The 18967-nt window shown below is 35.4% G+C and overlaps 1 protein-coding gene across 1 annotated transcript; it reads left to right on the top strand.

Annotated features, from left to right (window-relative positions):
* The first annotated feature begins 8782 nt into the window (after positions 1 to 8782).
* Positions 8783 to 9801, top strand: LOC131648942 (uncharacterized). The gene is made up of 2 exons (XM_058918683.1): positions 8783 to 9289; positions 9370 to 9801. The coding sequence occupies exons 1-2, from the start codon at positions 8783 to 8785 to the stop codon at positions 9799 to 9801; spliced, it is 939 nt and encodes a 312-aa protein (XP_058774666.1).
* The last annotated feature ends 9166 nt before the right edge of the window (positions 9802 to 18967 follow it).

Below are 18967 nucleotides of genomic sequence, written 5' to 3' on the forward strand. Positions count from 1 at the left end.
AGTATAGTAAATATTAGCAAGAATGGTAGGAGTTGGATCCTCTTTTGAATTTCTGAAAGAGGTAAAGACATGGATAGCAGCATCATCAACATATTCCGCCTTATTAGGAAGTAAGACAACACCAAAAATTAAAAGAGCCAAAAAATGTCCACAAATGTCCCATTGTTTCTTTTGAGCATAAGACATAGCTTGAGCTTCCAAATAAGTTCTTTTAATTCCTTGTATTCCTCCATCGGTTTTGTGATTAGCTTCTAAATCCGCAACGGGCACTTCCAAAGCTTTGGCTAAATCAGACATTTCAGCCCTCTTTCCAGCACCTGTATAAAATACTTTTTTAATTCTTGAAAACCCAAGCATAGCATCCATCTCCTCCAAAGTAGGAGTCAACTGAAAATCCTGAAAAGTGAAACATCTGAGTGGCGGATCATAAAACTGGATCAAAGCGGTGATTGCTTCTTCTTGAACCTTAACCTTGAGCAAGTCCAAAATATCTCCATAACGGCCTTCAAACCTGTTCAAAGCAGTTGATGACATCTTATCCCTTATATTTCTCAATTTCTTGATGTCAGGCACTGAGACGGTGAGGTGGACAATAGGCTTCTTAGCATTCATTTTTCCTGAATTTTCACCAAAAAGAATTATTATTATTTTTTTATTCTTCTTTTTTCTCTTTTTTTTCACCTGTGGATAAGACATGATGAAAATATGCATATGATGTATGATGCATGCAAATAATTATAAAAACATAATATTATAATAATAATAATAATAAGCATATATTCAACATATAATCACATAGGCCCTAAGTTCATAGGTTCGACATAACGGCTCGGGAGCCTACCCTTCCCATGGGAAAGTTCTAGAAGGTCTCATGGGATCATTCGTAGCCGCCGAGACTTTTTGTCTCTTTGGATTTTAGAACAACTCATTGGTCCATGAGGTTCGAATTTTAGGGGTTGGTTCCCAGAGAGATCAGCTAACTACCCAGTCCACCCCTCAACAAGGTCGAGCCTCGTATCAGAACTTTCCGAATATTTAACCCACTCTGAGTGGAATTATAATAAGACTCGTAGGCGATGTAATTCCCCTCTGGTCATTATTATAATCCCCACGCTTAGGCTTAACAGCAGTAAAATATACCCAATAATGCAAATTATATAACAATTAACATTTAATGCAAATGTGGCAAATAAATATTTAATAAAAAATAATAAATAAATAAATAATTAAAAAATCATTACTAAAAAAATAAACCTTCCCCCAAACCCTAAACGTGGCAAGTTTGCCAAACCCTAAAATGCGCCACAAACCCTAAACCACAAACCTAAACCTAAACCCTCTCAAGCCTTAGGAGCATAATAATTCACCATATGTGTATGTCCCCAGCAGAGTCGCCAGCTGTAGCAACCTGCCTAAAAATTTAGCTTTTAGAGTCGCCACCTATTCTGAAGGGCGAATAGGAAACCCTACGCAGTTATGAGATTCAGGGTAAGTTATTATAATCAGGTTGAGGGAAGGTATTAGGCACCCTCAACCCTTTCCTAAAGGCTAACATTTAAAGATTCAGGTTTATAGCTAATGAAGTGAAAAGAGGCAAAAATTAATATTAGACTGAATTGAGGTTTTTAGGGGGGAGACTCGCCTTGTTACCAAATGCCTACGTACCTCCTTATGGAGGATCAGAGTCCACGTAGTTCGGGGGCAGGGTTGTACGCCTTATGGTTGAATTTATGATTTGAAATTGTTTTTAGAGGCTTTTTGAATAGCCTATCGTAGTTGAATTTGATTTGAAGGGTGAAAGTGTTTTGAGGTTGGCGTACAACCTTGATTTAATTTGTTACTGTTAGATGCGGTGATCGATAGGTTCAATCAGTATGGCTAACAGATTTATTGGCATTGCTGGTTACTCAGATCGATAGATTCGATCATCGCGGGCAGCAAATTAATTGTATTTTTATTTAAGTACTTTTATCTCTCGTCTAAAACGACTGATAGCTTCAATCGGGTCGAGGAGAGAATTATTGAGAGCAAATAAATTGTGAATTATTTAGAACAGTTTTATTTCTCGTCTAATACGACTAATAGATTTAGTCGGTTTGAGGAGAAATTAAGCTAAGTTGTAAAGTATACAGTCGAACATTTTTTGAAGTTTGTTCAAATTAATTAGTTAATATAATTTATAACAATTAATGAATTATTAGAAAAATTTCAATTAACCAACTATTTAATAAATTCTTAAACTAAACAAAATTAACTAATTTAGTTTTATATTTCTTTTTATTGTTTTATGTACAAAAAGGGGGGTGTGCTTTATTATTAATTAGTAATTTTAGGGTGTAAATAGTAATTGGGCTGGCCCAATAGGTTTAAATCCGTGTGAGTTAGGTATTACGCAGGTGTATGGGTTATGGTGCGCACGCAGATACGGAGCGTTGGATCGATGGCTAGTGGAATCTAATGGTCTGCATGTGTTTGATCAAAGAGGGTACATAGCAAGGGCGACGCACAGGATCAAAGTCCTTGTGCTTGCCAAGTGGCCGTAAGGGGCCAAGTGGCGTTCGTCTGGGACGCATGGGGATGTTAACGCACCAAAAAAACCCTCCTTTCCAATCTCATTTCTCTCTTTTCTCTCTCTCTAGCTTCCTCTCTCTACTTCGCTCTCTCCTCTCCCCTCAAATATCACAAAAGAAAACCCCAAACCACCGGTCGGAAATCGCCTCCGCCGGTGGCTCCGCCCCTGACCACCGTTGAAACCCAGTTCAAGATGAAGATTCCGATGAATCTTCATCTCCTCCGCCCCATATATTCAACAACAACCCAGAATCAAACACACAAACAACCCATATCCCAAAATAAACCCATATTCATACCATAAATCCCAAATTAACATGCAATCGACTCAACCGGAAAAAAAACAGCACACAAGCATGCAAATCTCTAAGCTAAGTGATAGATCCGGTTACCTTGTGTTCTTGATTTCTGGAACGTGTAAGCTCCTCTCCTAATCCCCTCCTCTGTGTGTGATTCGCAGGTACGAAGAACAAGCGGCGGCGGCTAGGGTTCTCCAATAAAATTTTCCCGATCCTCTTCTAATTCTTCTTCTTTTTCTTTTATAGATTAGGTTTTGTTTTAGATTTAGAAGGATTAGATTCGATTATTATTAGTTTGATTCGATTGTAACATTATTCAGATTTAATTCAATGTAATATCATTTGATTTAATGAAATTGGTTCAGATTTTATTTTAATTTTGTTAAACTTTGATTCGATTCTGAAGATTTGATTGCCTTGTGATTTTGATTTACGTTTTGATTATGTTCTTCTGGGCCTGGGTGATTCAGAATTGATTTAGGGTTTCGTTGTTGAAGGAGCGGCGGCCGTGGCTTAGGGAAGATTAGGGTTTCGTTTGGGGAAGGAAGGAGATGAACAGGACTCGGGTCCTCCTGACCCGGTCCATTAACCCGCGTGCCTGACCCAATTACCCAGCCCAATAACCATGTTTTTTTTTGTTCAGACTCACTTAACAAAACAAAACAAAAAACAACTTAATATACTTTATTTAATTAATCAACTAAGTGATAATAAACAAAAAAATACATTTAATTAATTAATTACATAATAATTATTAACGATTTTTTTTTATGATTTTTTTTTAAAAAAAAGCAAGTAATTAATTTGTAATGAGAAAAATGGACCTATTGGGCTAAAAAAATGTCCTAAACACACCCCTTTATTTCCTTGTGAGGTACAAAAAGAAAAAGAAGCCCAATTGAATCTAGAGAATTCGCCTTTCACACTATTTTTATTTTAAGTCAATTTATACAGGAATTTTATAGGAGAGCGAGTTTGATAATAGATATATCCAACCCTATGGCTCCTAATTTTTAACTCCATTAATAAATAAAAAAAGGAATTAAATCGGGTAAATTTTGGGGTATGACAGCGGCGAGTTTGAAAATTCATAACTTATTCGATTTTTATCGTATGAAGTCCATTCCGGCGGCATTCTCTCTGAAATTTCGTTAGCTACGATTTTTCATCACACGCGCTCATTCATATTTCGAGCCAAAGGATGAGTTTGATCGCGTTCTTTGAGCGATACTCACAAAATTCTGTACAGCCGCTCCAGATGAACCGACATTTCTCGTCATTCAAACGTGCATAATTTCTTCATCGCTTATCGGATCGAGACGATTCTCGCGGCTATGACCCACAAATTTAGTCATCTTCAAGTCGATGTTGGTCCCGTTTCCGAGTTTCGCACCGAGCCCTATTTCCTCAAAAACAAGCCAAAAAGAGATAATTAAGGGCGTTTTTGACATTTCACCACTTCCACTATATATACTTTTTCCCTCTTTTTCTCTCATAACTTCACTTTCCACAAAATATTCAAAAATACTTTCTCTCCATTCTCTCTCAATTTTCTTGAATCAAAATAACAAAACTCTCGAGAACACTATGAAGTTCATAGCATTTCTCAAGAACACCTAAAGGAAAAATTAAAAATCTTCAATTCTTCTCCCATTTTTGTTTGGTTCATGCTTATGTGAATTCTTGAATGTGGAAGTTGTGTTGTTGATGGATGATACTTGACATACATGGTGCCAATTGTTGGAAGCTCATTGTCGTTGGAAGTGATGAGCAAGTGTGGTGTAGGTTGAGACTTGGTTCATGATGTTTCAATGTTTGTGTGATACTTGAGGCCCTCTTTAATACATTAAGAAAAGATGTTCACAAGGGCCAAAAAGACTCAGTCATAGGAACTTAGACCGCCCACGCGCTGGTAAACGAAAACCACCTCGACCGGATCAAAGTAAACAACAATGTCGAATCAGGCCGCCCCTTGCCTTGAAAGAATTCACAGGCGGCCACCAGCTTTAAAAAATTTAATAAATAAGGGGAGATCCGCGAGTTCCATGACATAGAAATAGCATAAAAAATGAATTGATTTTGTTGGCATTGATGTTGCTTTGATCTCTTGAAACATGTTTTGTGCACCTATTTTACACTTGCAAGTATATGCTATCTTTTGCCAATTTTCATGAAGCTTTGCATTGAGTTTTTTTGGATGATATTAGTGTGTTTTTGGGACTGTTTTGAAGTTATTATAATGCAGCAAATTTGACATTCTAATTGCTACTTGAAACCATGTTTTATGTCATAATTTCACTTGTAAACATATGCTACTTTATGCTAATTGTTGTGAGACTTTCTCTTGAGTTTATAGGTGATTTAGTGGACTTTGTGGGACTGTTTTAGCATCACAATAGTGCAGATTTTTCACTTGTTCCATTTACACTACTTTATCTATCTCATAACTCATGAAATTTGTTATTTTCTTACACTTTTGACATGAAACTTGGTGCATTTGATTGTTGATTGATTCTAAGTGATTCGTGACATGTTTGGATGCTAATAAATGATGTTTGAGCTGCTGGTTTTTTCTGTTTCGCGTGTTAGTCGCGTTTGGCTCGGTTTTGCTATTTACGCGCGTCGTGTCGACTTTGTTTTATTTTGCCATAACTTTTGATTTAGGAAGAGTTTTTGAGCATGTGAATAATGTTTTTCATATGTAATAATTTTTCGGAGTTATTTGTATAGTTTATTTTCGGTTTTGGCCGACTTTTTTTTACCAATTTCGCTACTGCCCATGCTCCGAAAGTCATGCTTCCGGGCCGATTTTGTAAATTTTGATTGCGTATTTGACTTCTTTAGCATAATTTAACCTTGCAATAAAATTTCGGCTTAATTCTGACGAGTTTAGTTTTCACTGTTTTTACCCGGTTTCGCCGTTTCGGTGTACCGTTGTGCATGTAAATACTTATTTTGGCTTCCGTAGTTTTTGTGAACAAATTCAATATGCTTTTGAATGCTATTCCATGTTGCTGTCTTGTTTGCTTTCGCTATGTGCTCACTTTTTATTTCGTTATCCATTTCCTGTTTAGCTTATAATTCAATAACGTGATTCCGATTGCGGTGTCTTGTCATCTCTAACGTGTGTGCTAGTATGCAAGGTAATGCGGTGGCTCCGGTTGATATCCGCTCTCGTATTCCGCTTTATTTGCGGGACACGACATTTATCCTCTCTCTGATTCGCGTTTCTACACGCTTCCTTTATAATTATACTTGCTTGTCCGAATTTCTGTTTTCCTTGCAGGTGTATGGTATTCGTTGTGCTCGATGCTCACGTCGGCGCGTGATTTACTTTCATCGCGATGAATCTTGATTGCTTATGCGGATTTTAATCGGAGTGCTGACATGTCTGTTGTTGCTTTTGCTAGCTCGCTCGCGGGATCTCTGGTTTTCTTTTGTTATTCGCTGTTGTTTACGGATCATAACCCGTTTGGTATTGATATCGTTTCATTTTATATTTCCCCGCATTTTATTATTCCGCATCATTCAATAACATGAGAAGTAGGATTTAGGCATTCATCTGGCCAAGCCCTCGAAAGAGACTCTGTTTTCGTTGGTGTGTTTACGTTTGTGCTTGTAGGAAGTCCTAACAAAGGCCATTGTAAGTCCTCGAGAAGGCAAGCGGAGAGGGTTAGCAATCAACCCCTGCAACTTTCAGTCCCCAGGTCGTCCCTATGCTCACCTTTTGCAAGTTCAGAGCTCTGGACATGTCCCTAAGATCGTCGAGTCGAAGGCCCAATGGGTAAAGTTAAGCGGGTTCATGCAATCGAACCCCCACGTTTCTTAGCTCACGTTGACCAACGTTGATGCTCAGTGTACGCACGCACCATTTTCCTTTTAGATCTGTGACGGCTTGGTTGCTGAGAGGGATTCACTCCTCTTGTCTATGGCCTTATCTCTTTTTGCGCGAGGTCTAATGCTTGGTTGACTCGGGTGATCCGCTCCCCTTGACTATGGCGGGACCGCTTTTCTACTACTTGGTCTGCGCCAGTAGGTGTTTGATTTACGAGCGAGACTTGTTTGTGTGATACTTTTGTTTGCATTTCTTTTCCCCATAGGTTGCTAGGCTATTTTAGACTTGCACCCTTTGTATGATAACATAGGTAGCAACCTTTCCCCCTTAGCTTAGGTTTTCATCATGCATTATTTAAAACACAAACCAAACTCTTTAATTTTCTTTTCTTAAGAGCTTGTTATTTCCGTTCCATTCCCAAGCGTAAGACTCCAAAGCTCGAGCAGCGGAGTGTGAATGTAACTCGCTCACCTAAAAAACACAAAACAAACAAAAATTAGTTAGCTGAGCTACGGTACCTCTAATTCCTCAAAAAGGATACGTAGGCAGCGGGGTAGGGTCCATGCGAGTATAATTCTTTCTTTTCCTTACATTTTGCATGCATACTAATTTAGTTTAGGCGTAGATTTGTTACACACCCATAGATTAGACCATAAGCGTGGATCCCATCGAGTACGATGGGCACGAGGGGTGCTAATACCTTCCCCTTGTGCAACCGACTCCCTTACCTTCTTCTTTGGTCGTGAGATCGTTGTTTTGTTTCATGGTTTGCTGACATTCCCTTCCTTTTCAGGATAAATATGTTAGTGACGACTCTGTTGATTTTCGCGGGTAGCGATAGATATGAACGTTATTATCATCTTTAATATTAGGGAAGAGATATATTTGCTCCAAGAGTAAGTGTTGAACACTTACTCCAAATCTTAACCATTGATTTTTATTAATCTAACGATTTTAATTGATCATTTAATTTAATTATTTTTGAAAATATTTTTCTATATAAAAAATTAATTAAAGTCGTTAGATTAATGATGATCAATGGTTAAGATTTGGAGTAAGTGTTCAACACTTACTCTTGGAGTAATATATTCCTCCTCTAAAAGAGGAGGGATAAATTTACTGTAAGAGTCAGGGGCGGTTTTAGCATAGGGCCACCTTGGGCAGTTGCCCATGCTCTTTAGTTGGCCCAAAAATTTTTTTGCGTTAAAATAAATGAAAATACAAAAAATTCAAAGGAAAAAAAAAGAAAAAAGGGCAAAAAAGAAAAGAAAAAGGAACACGCTCTGCAAGAGACCAAGCAAAAGCTCTGCCTTCAATCCTTCATCCACACCGCATCCCATAACTACCACCACCGCCGATTATTTTTGTATCCCACAACTACCACCACCGCCGATTATTTCCGCCACCACAGGTTTCTTCTTCAGATTTCTTAATCAATTTGTGTTAGATTATTGTTGTTGCATTTTTTGTTGTTGGAATTTTGAGAGAATTAATGCCCTAATTTGAGAAAGATTCATTCAAATCTGAATTTTGATTTGGTTGAAAAACTGGAAAAAAGTATAACAGGAAGAAGGAGAAGAATGAAAAGTGTTTGTTCTGATCCTAACTTTTGTAATACATATCTATTGTTATATTTATTTTTTATTTGTTTATTCAATTGATACGTGTCAATATGTTAGTGGTTGGAACTTAAGCTTTGAATTAGTCAAAATATTACTAACATCTTTGTTTTGCCATTACGTTCCTAGAATCCTAGTAATCTTTTTCCGTTTTTTGCATTGTATCTTTTTAGTTGATATTATTGTTCCTAGTAACTATTTATTTATCATTTATTTTTATTTTTTTAAAAATGTAATTGAGTTCTATAGAATTAGGATTTAAAAGTGTATTTTGAGAAATTTTAAGAAATTATTTTATTTGTAAATTTTGTTGTCTTATCACATTGAAAATTTTTAAGAAACTATGTGCTATTACAACTTTGAGAAATATTAAGAAACTATATTATTTTATTTGTAAAATTTGTTTTCTTATTACATTACTAATTTAACATTATTTAATTTCAGAGATTAAGAGATTTATGGTTGATAGAGCAAGTTTTGAGAATGTGAATGTTGCGCAACATGAAGCCGAATTAGAACCACCGCCTAATATCGTTAATGAGTTTAATCCAAATGAAATTGTGTGTGATCCAGGTCGTAAGAAACAAATTAGTGAGTATGCTCCGGATATTCAAGACCAAGTGAGGAGGGCATATATATTGAAGGGTCCAATGCAACCAGATTTGTCAAGCTTTCCTCGTACTCCATTTGGAAGTGTTACAAGAGCATTTAGTAAATCATGGTATAAGAATTATACATGGTTAGAATACAGTGAGATCAAAGATGCGGCTTATTATTTTTATTGCTTTCTCTTTAAGCAACCCGGGAGGGCCGAGCACTTTGGTTTTGAAGTTTTCACTAAATGCAGATATAGAGATTGGAAGCATGCATCTCAAGGCTTGAAAGGTCACGTTGGTAGTCATAATAGTTTACACAACTCATGCGTCAAGCATTACGATGATTATAATAATCAAAGACAAAGTGTGGCAAGTAAGTTTTCTAAAGCAACCAAGGAATCAAAAGAATTGTATAAGATTCGTTTGACTTGTTCTGTAGATTGTTCAAGATATCTCATAGCACAAGGCATAAGGCATGGCTTCATCATTATCGTGCTGAGATTTTTTATGTTGCTATTAACAAAATATGCATGGAGATGGATCACCGCTTTAGTGAAGGAAATAATATTATCCTTGATTGTTTCCCATGTCTTGACCCCAAGAACTCTTTCTCCAAGTTTGATGTTGATAAGCTTGCCCGTCTTGCTGATATTCATCATGCAGACTTTTTTGATGATGATCGTGGAACTATAAGAGATCAACTCACTTACATTCTTCAAGTGAAAAGAAACGCTTCATTTTCCACTTGTGAAGATGTTCAATGTTTGGCTATGAAGATGGTTCAAACTAAAAAACATTTGGTATTTCCATTGGTTTACAAACTTATTGAGTTAGCTTTGATATTGCCGGTGTCGACATCATCCGTTGAAAGAGCTTTTTGAGCAACGAAGATTATCAAGTCTAAATTGCACAATAAGATCAACGATGAGTGGTTCAATGATTTGATGGTATGTTACACCGAGCGGGAGATATTCAAGTCAATTGATGATATTGATATTATTCGAACATTCACTGCAAAGAAGTCTCGGAAAGGACATTTGCCTCGTGATTTTATTTAACCCGTAAAGTTATATTTCATATCTTTTATTTCAAATTATATTTTTGTTGACAAAATGACGAGTCTCTTTTATTTTGATTGATGACTATTTACATATTATATACAATGTGTGAATTTGTGGTATTGAAATTTTTGCCCAGGCTTTATAATTTTTCTGGCTCCGCCACTGCTAAGAGTAAGTGTTGAACACTTACTCCAAATCTTAACCATTGATTTTCATTAATCTAACGGTTCTAATTGATCATTTAATTTAATTATTTTTGAAAATATTTTTCTATATAAAAAATTAATTAAAGCCGTTAGATTAATCATGATCAATGGTTAAGATTTGAAGTAAGTGTTGAACAATTACTTCAAATCTTAACCATTGATTTCCATTATTCATAACTTATAATTCAGTTATGAGACATAAAATTATTAATAATAATAATAATAATAATAATAATAATAATAATAATAATGAAAGATATTATAATTATATCAATTTTATTAATACTTTTAATTTGAAAAACATGTGAGATTGACACATAAGCTTTTTGCTGGAGTTTTGTCTAGGGTTGTCATCATCACAAAAGTTTATTTATATTTTTTTAATATAATATGAAAATTAATTTGACATAATTTTTTATTCATCCTAATAAGTAGTAAATAATTTATTATATAAGTATTTTTGTTTTCATTTACATTATAAATTTATATTTATTTTTCATCATATCACCTATTTCTTGAAAGATAGAGGATATCATTATAATGACTGAATCTTCAATTGGCAATGTTGGTTTTAAAAATAAATTTTTTACAAGGTTTAAAACGAGAGAATCTTCAAATGTTAGGGGAATTCTTGCAACTTTTTTTTTGGCAGGGGGATTTTTCAAACCAACCCCATATGGCAGAGGTGAAAATAGGTATTAACCCTTATAAAATATTAATGACACTTTTATTTGACAAATTTTTGTAAGCAAAATTTATTTGAGACTTACCATTCAAAGAAATGTAAAATTTTAAAAAGTATTTTTAAAAATTGAAAAGTTTGGCTTAAATTGAGAAGCTTTGTAAGAATGTCACATAAGCATCAAATTATGTGAGAATTCTACATCAGCATCAAATTAGGGTTTTGTCTAGGTTGTCATCATGACAACCTTAGATTTATATTAAGTAGATAGGTTTTGTTTGGTAAGACACAATTTTAAATTTATAGTTTATAGTTTATAAACTCATAAAACAATTTAGACATGTTTGATAGCGGTCTTTTCATCATAAGCTTATAGCTTATTTTGCTAGCTTATAGCTTATTTTTCAGATGCTATTTTAAATAGCATTTTAACTTATAGTTTTTTTTTCATTTTTACCCTTTTTTTTTAATTAAAGGGAATTATTTATTAATTCAAAAACAGTTGAATACAATGTGACCACAAAGGTCCAACAATCTAAAAGACAAAAGGAAACTAACTTAGAGCATTATAGCATAAATCTAGCAATATGCTCCCTAAGAGTTTTATCTTTCCAAGCTCTATGTGTAATGTTTTCCATAATCTCAGTAATTATTATGCTTCTATCTTGGGGATCAAAAATAGCAGAATTGCGACAGTGCCAAATGCCATACACTGCCTCAGTAAATGCAAGTTTCAATAATCGTGCTCTCCACCCTTTCTTTGTAGTATTTGTAATCAACCAGTTTTGTTCTATACTCCAATCTAGTGGACTATGATCGCATTCAATCCATCTCAGAATTTTACTCCAAATACCATGAGTCACTCTGCACTGAAAAAACAGATGGGGAAGAGTCTCAAGATCAGATCTACAAAGACTGCATATATCATCATTGATCATACCAAACCTGCAGAGTCTATCTTTTGTTGGTAATCGACCATGGTATAACATCCATGTGATGATCTGAGCTCGAGGTCTGGCAGGGTTTGAATACATCAAGCTATGCCACGATACTTTTGGTAAGCCATCTAATAACATATCATAGGTCTTCTTCATATTGAACTTCTGGTTATTCAGCATGCTTGTCCATAGAGATTGAATATAAGGAATACCTTCTCTTTGGTTCATGATTGCCTTGAACGTCCATGACCAAGTGTTGCTTTGTGTGACATCCATTGGGTGATTGCCCTTCAGATAATAGGTATGGATCCATAGTGTCCACAAGTTTTCAGCATTTCTAACAATGTTCCATAAGCACTTAGTAAGGTAACCTGATTCCAGACAGAGATATTCATAATATTCAGTCCTTCATTGCATTTAGGGGTGCAAATAGTCTGCCAAGAAACTGGACTCTTCCTGCTCCTCTCTTGCTTTCCTGTCTAGAGAAAACTTCTACAGATGGAGTCAATTTTGGCAAGCACAAATTTAGGCAAAGGAAAGCACTGCAGCCAATAATGAGTGATAGTAAAGGCTATGCTTTGAATGAGTTGTATCCTGCCAACATAACTCAACAACTTTGAAGTCCAGTGCCTCACCCTGCTAACAATCTTATCAATTAAAGGGAGATAGTGTTTAATGTTTAGTCTCTTGGAGTCCAGAGGAACACCAAGATACTTAACTGGGAGCTGCCCTTCTTCAAAACCAGTTAGATCCTTTATAGCTTTTCTACTTGTATCATCAAGCCCACTACAAAAGAGCTTGCATTTTTTAGGATTCATCACCAAGCCTGTTGAAAGAGAGAAGAATTTTATCGTATTCAGCATCATGTGGACAGAGTCTATGTCTCCCCTGCAGAATAAGAGAACATCATCAGCAAAAATGAGGTTGGAAAGCCCCATTTTTTCACACTTGGTATGGTATTTGAAATTCTGGTCCAGCTGCATTTTTTTCAGAAGTCTGGTCATATATTCCATCTTTATAACAAAAAGCAAGGGGGAAATGGGGTCCCCTTGCCTGATGCCTCTACAAGCAGCCATAGGATGTGTCATCTCACCATTCACATTAAAGACATAAGTCACAGTAGTGACTGTTTGCATAATCCATTGAACAAATTGAGCAGGGATTCCTAATTCTAGCATGATGAGTTGTAATGCCTTCCAATCCACCATGTCATAGGCTTTTTGGAGATCCAACTGCATCATGCATCTAGGAACTCCATGCTTCCTACTATACCCTTTTATAAATTCATAGGCAAGCATGATATGGTTTTGAATATGCTGTCCAGGTACAAATGCTGCTTGACATTGACTGATTACACTCTTCAAGACCTTTCCCAATCTGTCAGTCAGGATCCTTGCAATGATCTTATAGAAAGTGCTACATCCAGCAATAGGTCTGTAATCTCTGATGCTGCTAGCAGAAGAACTCTTTGGGATGAGTGTCACCACAGTTTTATTGAACTGACCAAGAAGCACCCCCTTCTCAAAGAAATCTTTAATGGCACCTATCACATCCTCTTTAACAATGTGCCAACTGGTTTTAAAAAACTTTGCTCCATAGCCATCAATTCCTGGACTTTTTAGATCTCCTATGCCTTTCAGAGTTTGTCAATCTCTTAGACAGTGACAGGACTCAGAAGGTATTTTCTTTGCTCCCAAGTTAGTTGTGTTCCTTTCCTCATAGCCTCTAAATCAATTTGGTAAAGATGGGGACTACCAGCTCCCATAAGGCTGCCATAGAAGTCTAGAACCTCCCTCTCAATATCTTTCTGAAGGGTGACAAAAGATCCATCACTTCTCTTCAGAAGAGTAATGTTTCTTGCCTGCTGTTTGGATTTGAGATAAGCATGGAAGAATGCAGTATTATCATCTCCCTTTCGAAGCCATTTAACTTTTGATCTTTGCCTAAGGGTGTTCTCCTCCATATTCCTCCATTTGATCAGCTCAGAAGTTAAATGCTTGACACTTTCAATATAATTTCTGTCCATTTTATTCAACATTAGGTTTGCTTGTGCAGCCTGAAGATCACTTCTACACTTAGCTAAATTCTGTTGGATATCATTCTTGGGACTATGCAGGCCCCTTAAGGCTTTTTGCAATCTTTGGAGTTTATGCCGTAGGATGATCATTAGGCTCCCACTGGCCGGTTTGTTCCAACTACCTCTAACCATATCACTGTATCCCTCTAACTCAGTCAAGTGGTTACTGAATTTAAAGAGTCTAATATTTGTATGTAGCTTGTGGACATATAAGTTGAGCAATGCATGATCTGAAATACTAGGATGGAGGATGTGTAGAGAGGCATCACAATGTTGTTGCAGCCATTCAATATTAGCAAGGATCCTGTCAATTCGAGAGTAGATGGGATTATTTTAACCCTTATTATTTTAACAAAAATCCACTTTTATTTTTTTATAATGTATTTTAATTTAAAATAAAATAATTATGTATTAAATATCTTTTATGTCATTTTACATTTATAAGTTAATTGAACCGCTAATTTTATCAAACACTTCAATTAGTTTTTCAGCTATCAGTCTTAACCATCAGCTTTAAGCTATAAGTTATCAGTCATCAATCATAAGCTATAAGCTATTAATTAGCTTATCAGTCAACCACTATTTTTACCTAAAAGACTCGTAGTGTTGAAAGCTATGTAACAAGCAAAATCTATCCCATGTAGAACTTAAATATTTATAGATTTGAGAGCTAACCACTGTGTGAAAGCTATCAAATCTGATGCTACAATATTTCTTTTTCAACTTAAAAACACCAGTATACTCAATGTTTCATCAAACTCTCACTTTGAACTAAGAAACAAAGAATTTTAAAAATAACATTGGACACTTATATTATAATTATGCATATATAAACATGTCTTTCGACTTGAACTTTTGCTTTTTATAAAATAAAAGAATTAAATATGTTTTTAGTCCCTATAAATATGACAACCTTTAATTTTAGTTTCTACAAAAAAATTCTTCAAATTATGGTCCTCGTAATATTTTTCGTCTCTATTTTTGGTCCCTCCCGTTAGATATCACTAACGATTGCTTACATGTCACGCCACGCCAGTTAACCTTTGAAGGTACCGCCGTTTTCTAAAGCTTTTTCCACGTGACTAGCATGATAGCCGCACCACGATTCCAATTAATATCTACCATAGAATTAATATAGCATGAATTTATAGAGAATTCCTGCCCATATCCTACTGTCCATATCAGTCCATCTTCCTCATCGTGCTTTAGAGAAATTTCTTCCAAAATCTGTTGTAATTCACTAAGTTCGGCAGTAGCTTCAAGGCCCAGTCCTCCCTCATTCACTTACATATTCCAGCTCCATATTCCATTGATACAATTGCCACATTCCAATATAATACATTTCTTCTTCGTAACATATGTAAATAGAACAGGAAAAATAGTTGCAAGATTCCTGTTCCTAATCCATATGCCCTTCCAGAAAGGTGTGGATGCCCCATTTCCCAATTTAAACTTGATTCGTGCTTTAAACTTGATCTCAATTTCCTCATAAACAGTTAATATTTTCCCAATCTTTGCAATATCTCGCTACCACAAGGACTGCTTGCTTTTTGGACCAATATCTTCATCAAATCGCAAAGTTTTAACCATGTCCCCATATCTATGTTCAATGATATCCCTCCATAATTCATCTTTCTCCTTGAGAATCCTACAAATCCATTTACACAATAGAGCAACATTAAAACATTCAATCTCTTTCAGCCCCATACCCCATCCTTTTTTGCATTCAATCTCGTATCCGGAGTTGTTTGTTTGAGGTAATTTTCGAGGTCAAAAATCTTTTAAGTGGGGGAGAGTTGTAACATCCCAATTTTATTAGGTATTTATTTAATTAGCATTATTTGGTGTTGTGGTAATTATTTGTTTTATTTAATTATTGTTTGGGGTGATAATTAATTAATTATGTGTTATTATGTTAATTTAGCTATTTGAGGAATTGGAAGAATAATAGTGAATTAGCTAAATGGACCTAATTAAATTAGAAAGAATAGTTGGGTGGGTTAAGCCCAACATCAATTAGAGTTAGTAGAGAGTTTGTGAGGTAATAACCTAATTAGAAGAAAAGAGAGAAAGATAGAAAGAGGAGAAAAGAGGCTAAGAGAAAAACAAAAAGGAGAGGATTGTAGATTTCATTAAGAGGGTGGATTGAATCAAGAGGTAAGGGTTAGAATCCAAGTTAATACATGTTACATGATTAGATAATGTGTTTGTTATGCAATCTCTTCATCTTTCATTTTCATGAAATGCTAAATGTTAGGGTTTATGAGAAATCAATGTGATTTTGTGAATTTTCATGATTCAATGTGTTGTAATGATGACCCATGACTAGAAACATGAATAGGAACTCATAACTTGTGATAAAATGATGTTTGAAATGAGTTTGGTTGGGTTAAACTCGAATTAGAGTTGGTATGAGAGGTGCTGAAAACGCACTGAATTTTCCAATTCTGGTGTGGAGCGTCAGGCGAGTGTTTAGAGTGCGGGGCGAACGCGCGTTTACAGACCTCTGTCGGGAGAGTCTAGCGGGCGAGAAGATGTCACGCTACTGACTTGGAGCGCCGGACGAACCAATCTTTCCGCCGGACGAATAAGCCATGTTTGTAAAAATTTCAAATGTTCATAACTTTTGATCCGTGAACTAGTTTTATGCGCTGTTTGAAGCCGTAGGAAGCTAATATGATTGTCTATATAATATGATAAGAATTATTGGCACTTGTTGAATTAATTATGATGTTAATTGAGAATAACATGTAATTATGTATGTATGTTATGTATGATTAGAGTGTGACCATTATTCATGGATGTATTATGTGACGTGATAATCATGAATTACGTAGTTGAATTGTTATATGCTAATTGATGCTTGAGGATTTGGATTGAATGTCATGATGTATAATGTGGTGCAAAGTTGGAAAGCCGTGATTATGTAGTTTAAGAGATAGAGAGATCGTCTTAAATGCATGAGTCTTGTTTTGTTGCAGGCGTACACAAGCATGGGTCTTTGAAAGTGGCAATGTTGGGTAACATCGCGAAGGTTATTTACTTGTCCCAAATCTTATGTCGAATGGGATTTGAAAGTTTAACGCCGAATGGAGTTTTGAGGTGGTTATCTAGTCTGTAGAGAATGACAATCGGCTTGCCGGAAATGATAACAGAGTGATCTGCATGTATATTGCATAGAGTCACACTTGAGTCGCACGTGTCGGTGTGAGTTGTGTTTTGTGTGATTCTATCATATGATTTGGGTGGTATGATTATTTGATTAGTGATCCATGTATGTGGAAATTTGTGAAGTAATAATTGTATACTTGATGATATTTCCTTAATGGATTACAATTATTGAGTTGGTAATTGAATATGATTACTTGTATGATGGAATTTGGTTGGTTGATTCTAAACATGTTAACTCTGATATATGGATATGAAAGCATGTTTTGAGAAGATTGATGAATTTGTGAAATGTATGCTTGTTATGTTTTGCATTTCCCATTATTATGTTTATCTATAATAATTTGAATTCTCACTCTTCTGTTTGAATGTTACCCTTTGTTGGTAACGTGCAGGGGGGGGGGTTTCTTTAGACTTATGCTTATATTTGGAGATTGCTATTTTCTATGTTTTATTTGGTATTTTGGATATTTTGTTTAAAGGCCATGTAGCCTGGATTGTGAATTTCAACTAGCATGTTTGGAGATGTTAATTGAATTTGGTAGATGAGTATAGTATGGGATATATTCATTGAAACTTTTGATAGCAATCCTATTGTTTTCCGCAAGCGTTTATGCATAATGTATGAAAGCATGAGATTTTCAATTTGTGTTACAATATAATTAGTGCATATTATGAATGTTGTATGTTGGTTTTGGATTTTCATTGAGGTGGAAATTAACATGTGACGCCCTTTTTCCTTTATGCATGATTACTCTGTGAATTGTATGTTATAATTTGGGGTTAGAAAAGGGGTGTTACACTTAACACAAATGGGATCTATGGTACCAGACCTACATATACGATATGCGGAAATCATCTAATCCATTCCAACACAACGACAAGTCAAAAGCATTACTCTTAAGAGCCACCTCTTCATGATCTGGTTGTTTCACGGAAAAAAAAGGTTAGAATGAAGAAGAGGAAGAATGTGGGATTTGTGTAGTTAAAGATTGTGTAGGTGAAGGAAGAAGAGGAACAATAGCGGGAATAGAGAAAGGAGGAAATGAAGAAAGAGAAAATGCATAGAAAAAGTTTCAAGGTGATGTGATGAAATTGGGTAAACGTGAAAAGGCATAAAAAATAGGTTTAGATTGGTTGGTTTGGAACCAAAGAAACCTATGTGACATCATTAATTAAAGTAAACCTAGTAAGCAAAGGCACAATACAATAACCATGTAGTTGGAAATGAACAAAGTGACATCATTAGTTAGAAAAAGTAAATTTTGGACCAAAATTACCCTTATTTTGGTGAGTAGGCAGATTTAGAAAGAAGGTAGAGTAGAGTTTTCCATAGGCTTTAATTTTCTCATATGGTAGATTTATTGCAACTTTGGATAAATATAAGCTATTTATAACAACATTAAGTTAATTAAGGAGCAAAAAAATGGGTGCACTAAGGTTGACACTCAACCCAAATAAGCAATGACGAGCCCATATTAGAGAAAACCTTGGTAAAACGTGCTAGCGCAGAAGTTTGGCCAAAAACCTGACCTGTATGATAAGTCAAATGCAAAATGCAAAGAAAGAAGAAGACGAGGCTTAGCCAACTTTCTTCTGAATATATCCTTCCATTCATGTTGGATAACAACACTCCTCATTACCAGGGTCTAGATCCTCATTTTTAGGGTCTGGATCATTTCCATGTGTGGACGGGACATCTAAATTTATTTGTGTGTACCTATTGAGTTATAATCCTCTTCATTTCTCAAAAGAAATTGAAGGCTCCACTAATAAATATGATTTTTTTAACTATGCTTAACGATAGTGGGACCTATAGTGAAAGAACCCACTATCTACTTTTTGTTATATCTTTCTCCAAATGGATTAATCTATTTAATTTTAAAAAAAGAAAAGGATCCCAAATTGTATCTAT

Source organism: Vicia villosa, linkage group LG1 (assembly GCF_029867415.1).
Source record: "Vicia villosa cultivar HV-30 ecotype Madison, WI linkage group LG1, Vvil1.0, whole genome shotgun sequence".
NCBI lineage: Eukaryota > Viridiplantae > Streptophyta > Magnoliopsida > Fabales > Fabaceae > Vicia > Vicia villosa.

What these genes read in the sequence shown, in the direction of transcription:
- LOC131648942 (XM_058918683.1), top strand. Translation starts at nt 8,783, where the DNA reads ATGGTTGATAGAGCAAGTTTTGAGAATGTGAATGTTGCGCAACATGAA. An exon ending in ATAATCAAAGACAAAGTGTG is followed by an intron (nt 9,290 to 9,369) that starts GCAAGTAAGTTT and finishes AGATTGTTCAAG; the next exon opens with ATATCTCATAGCACAAGGCA.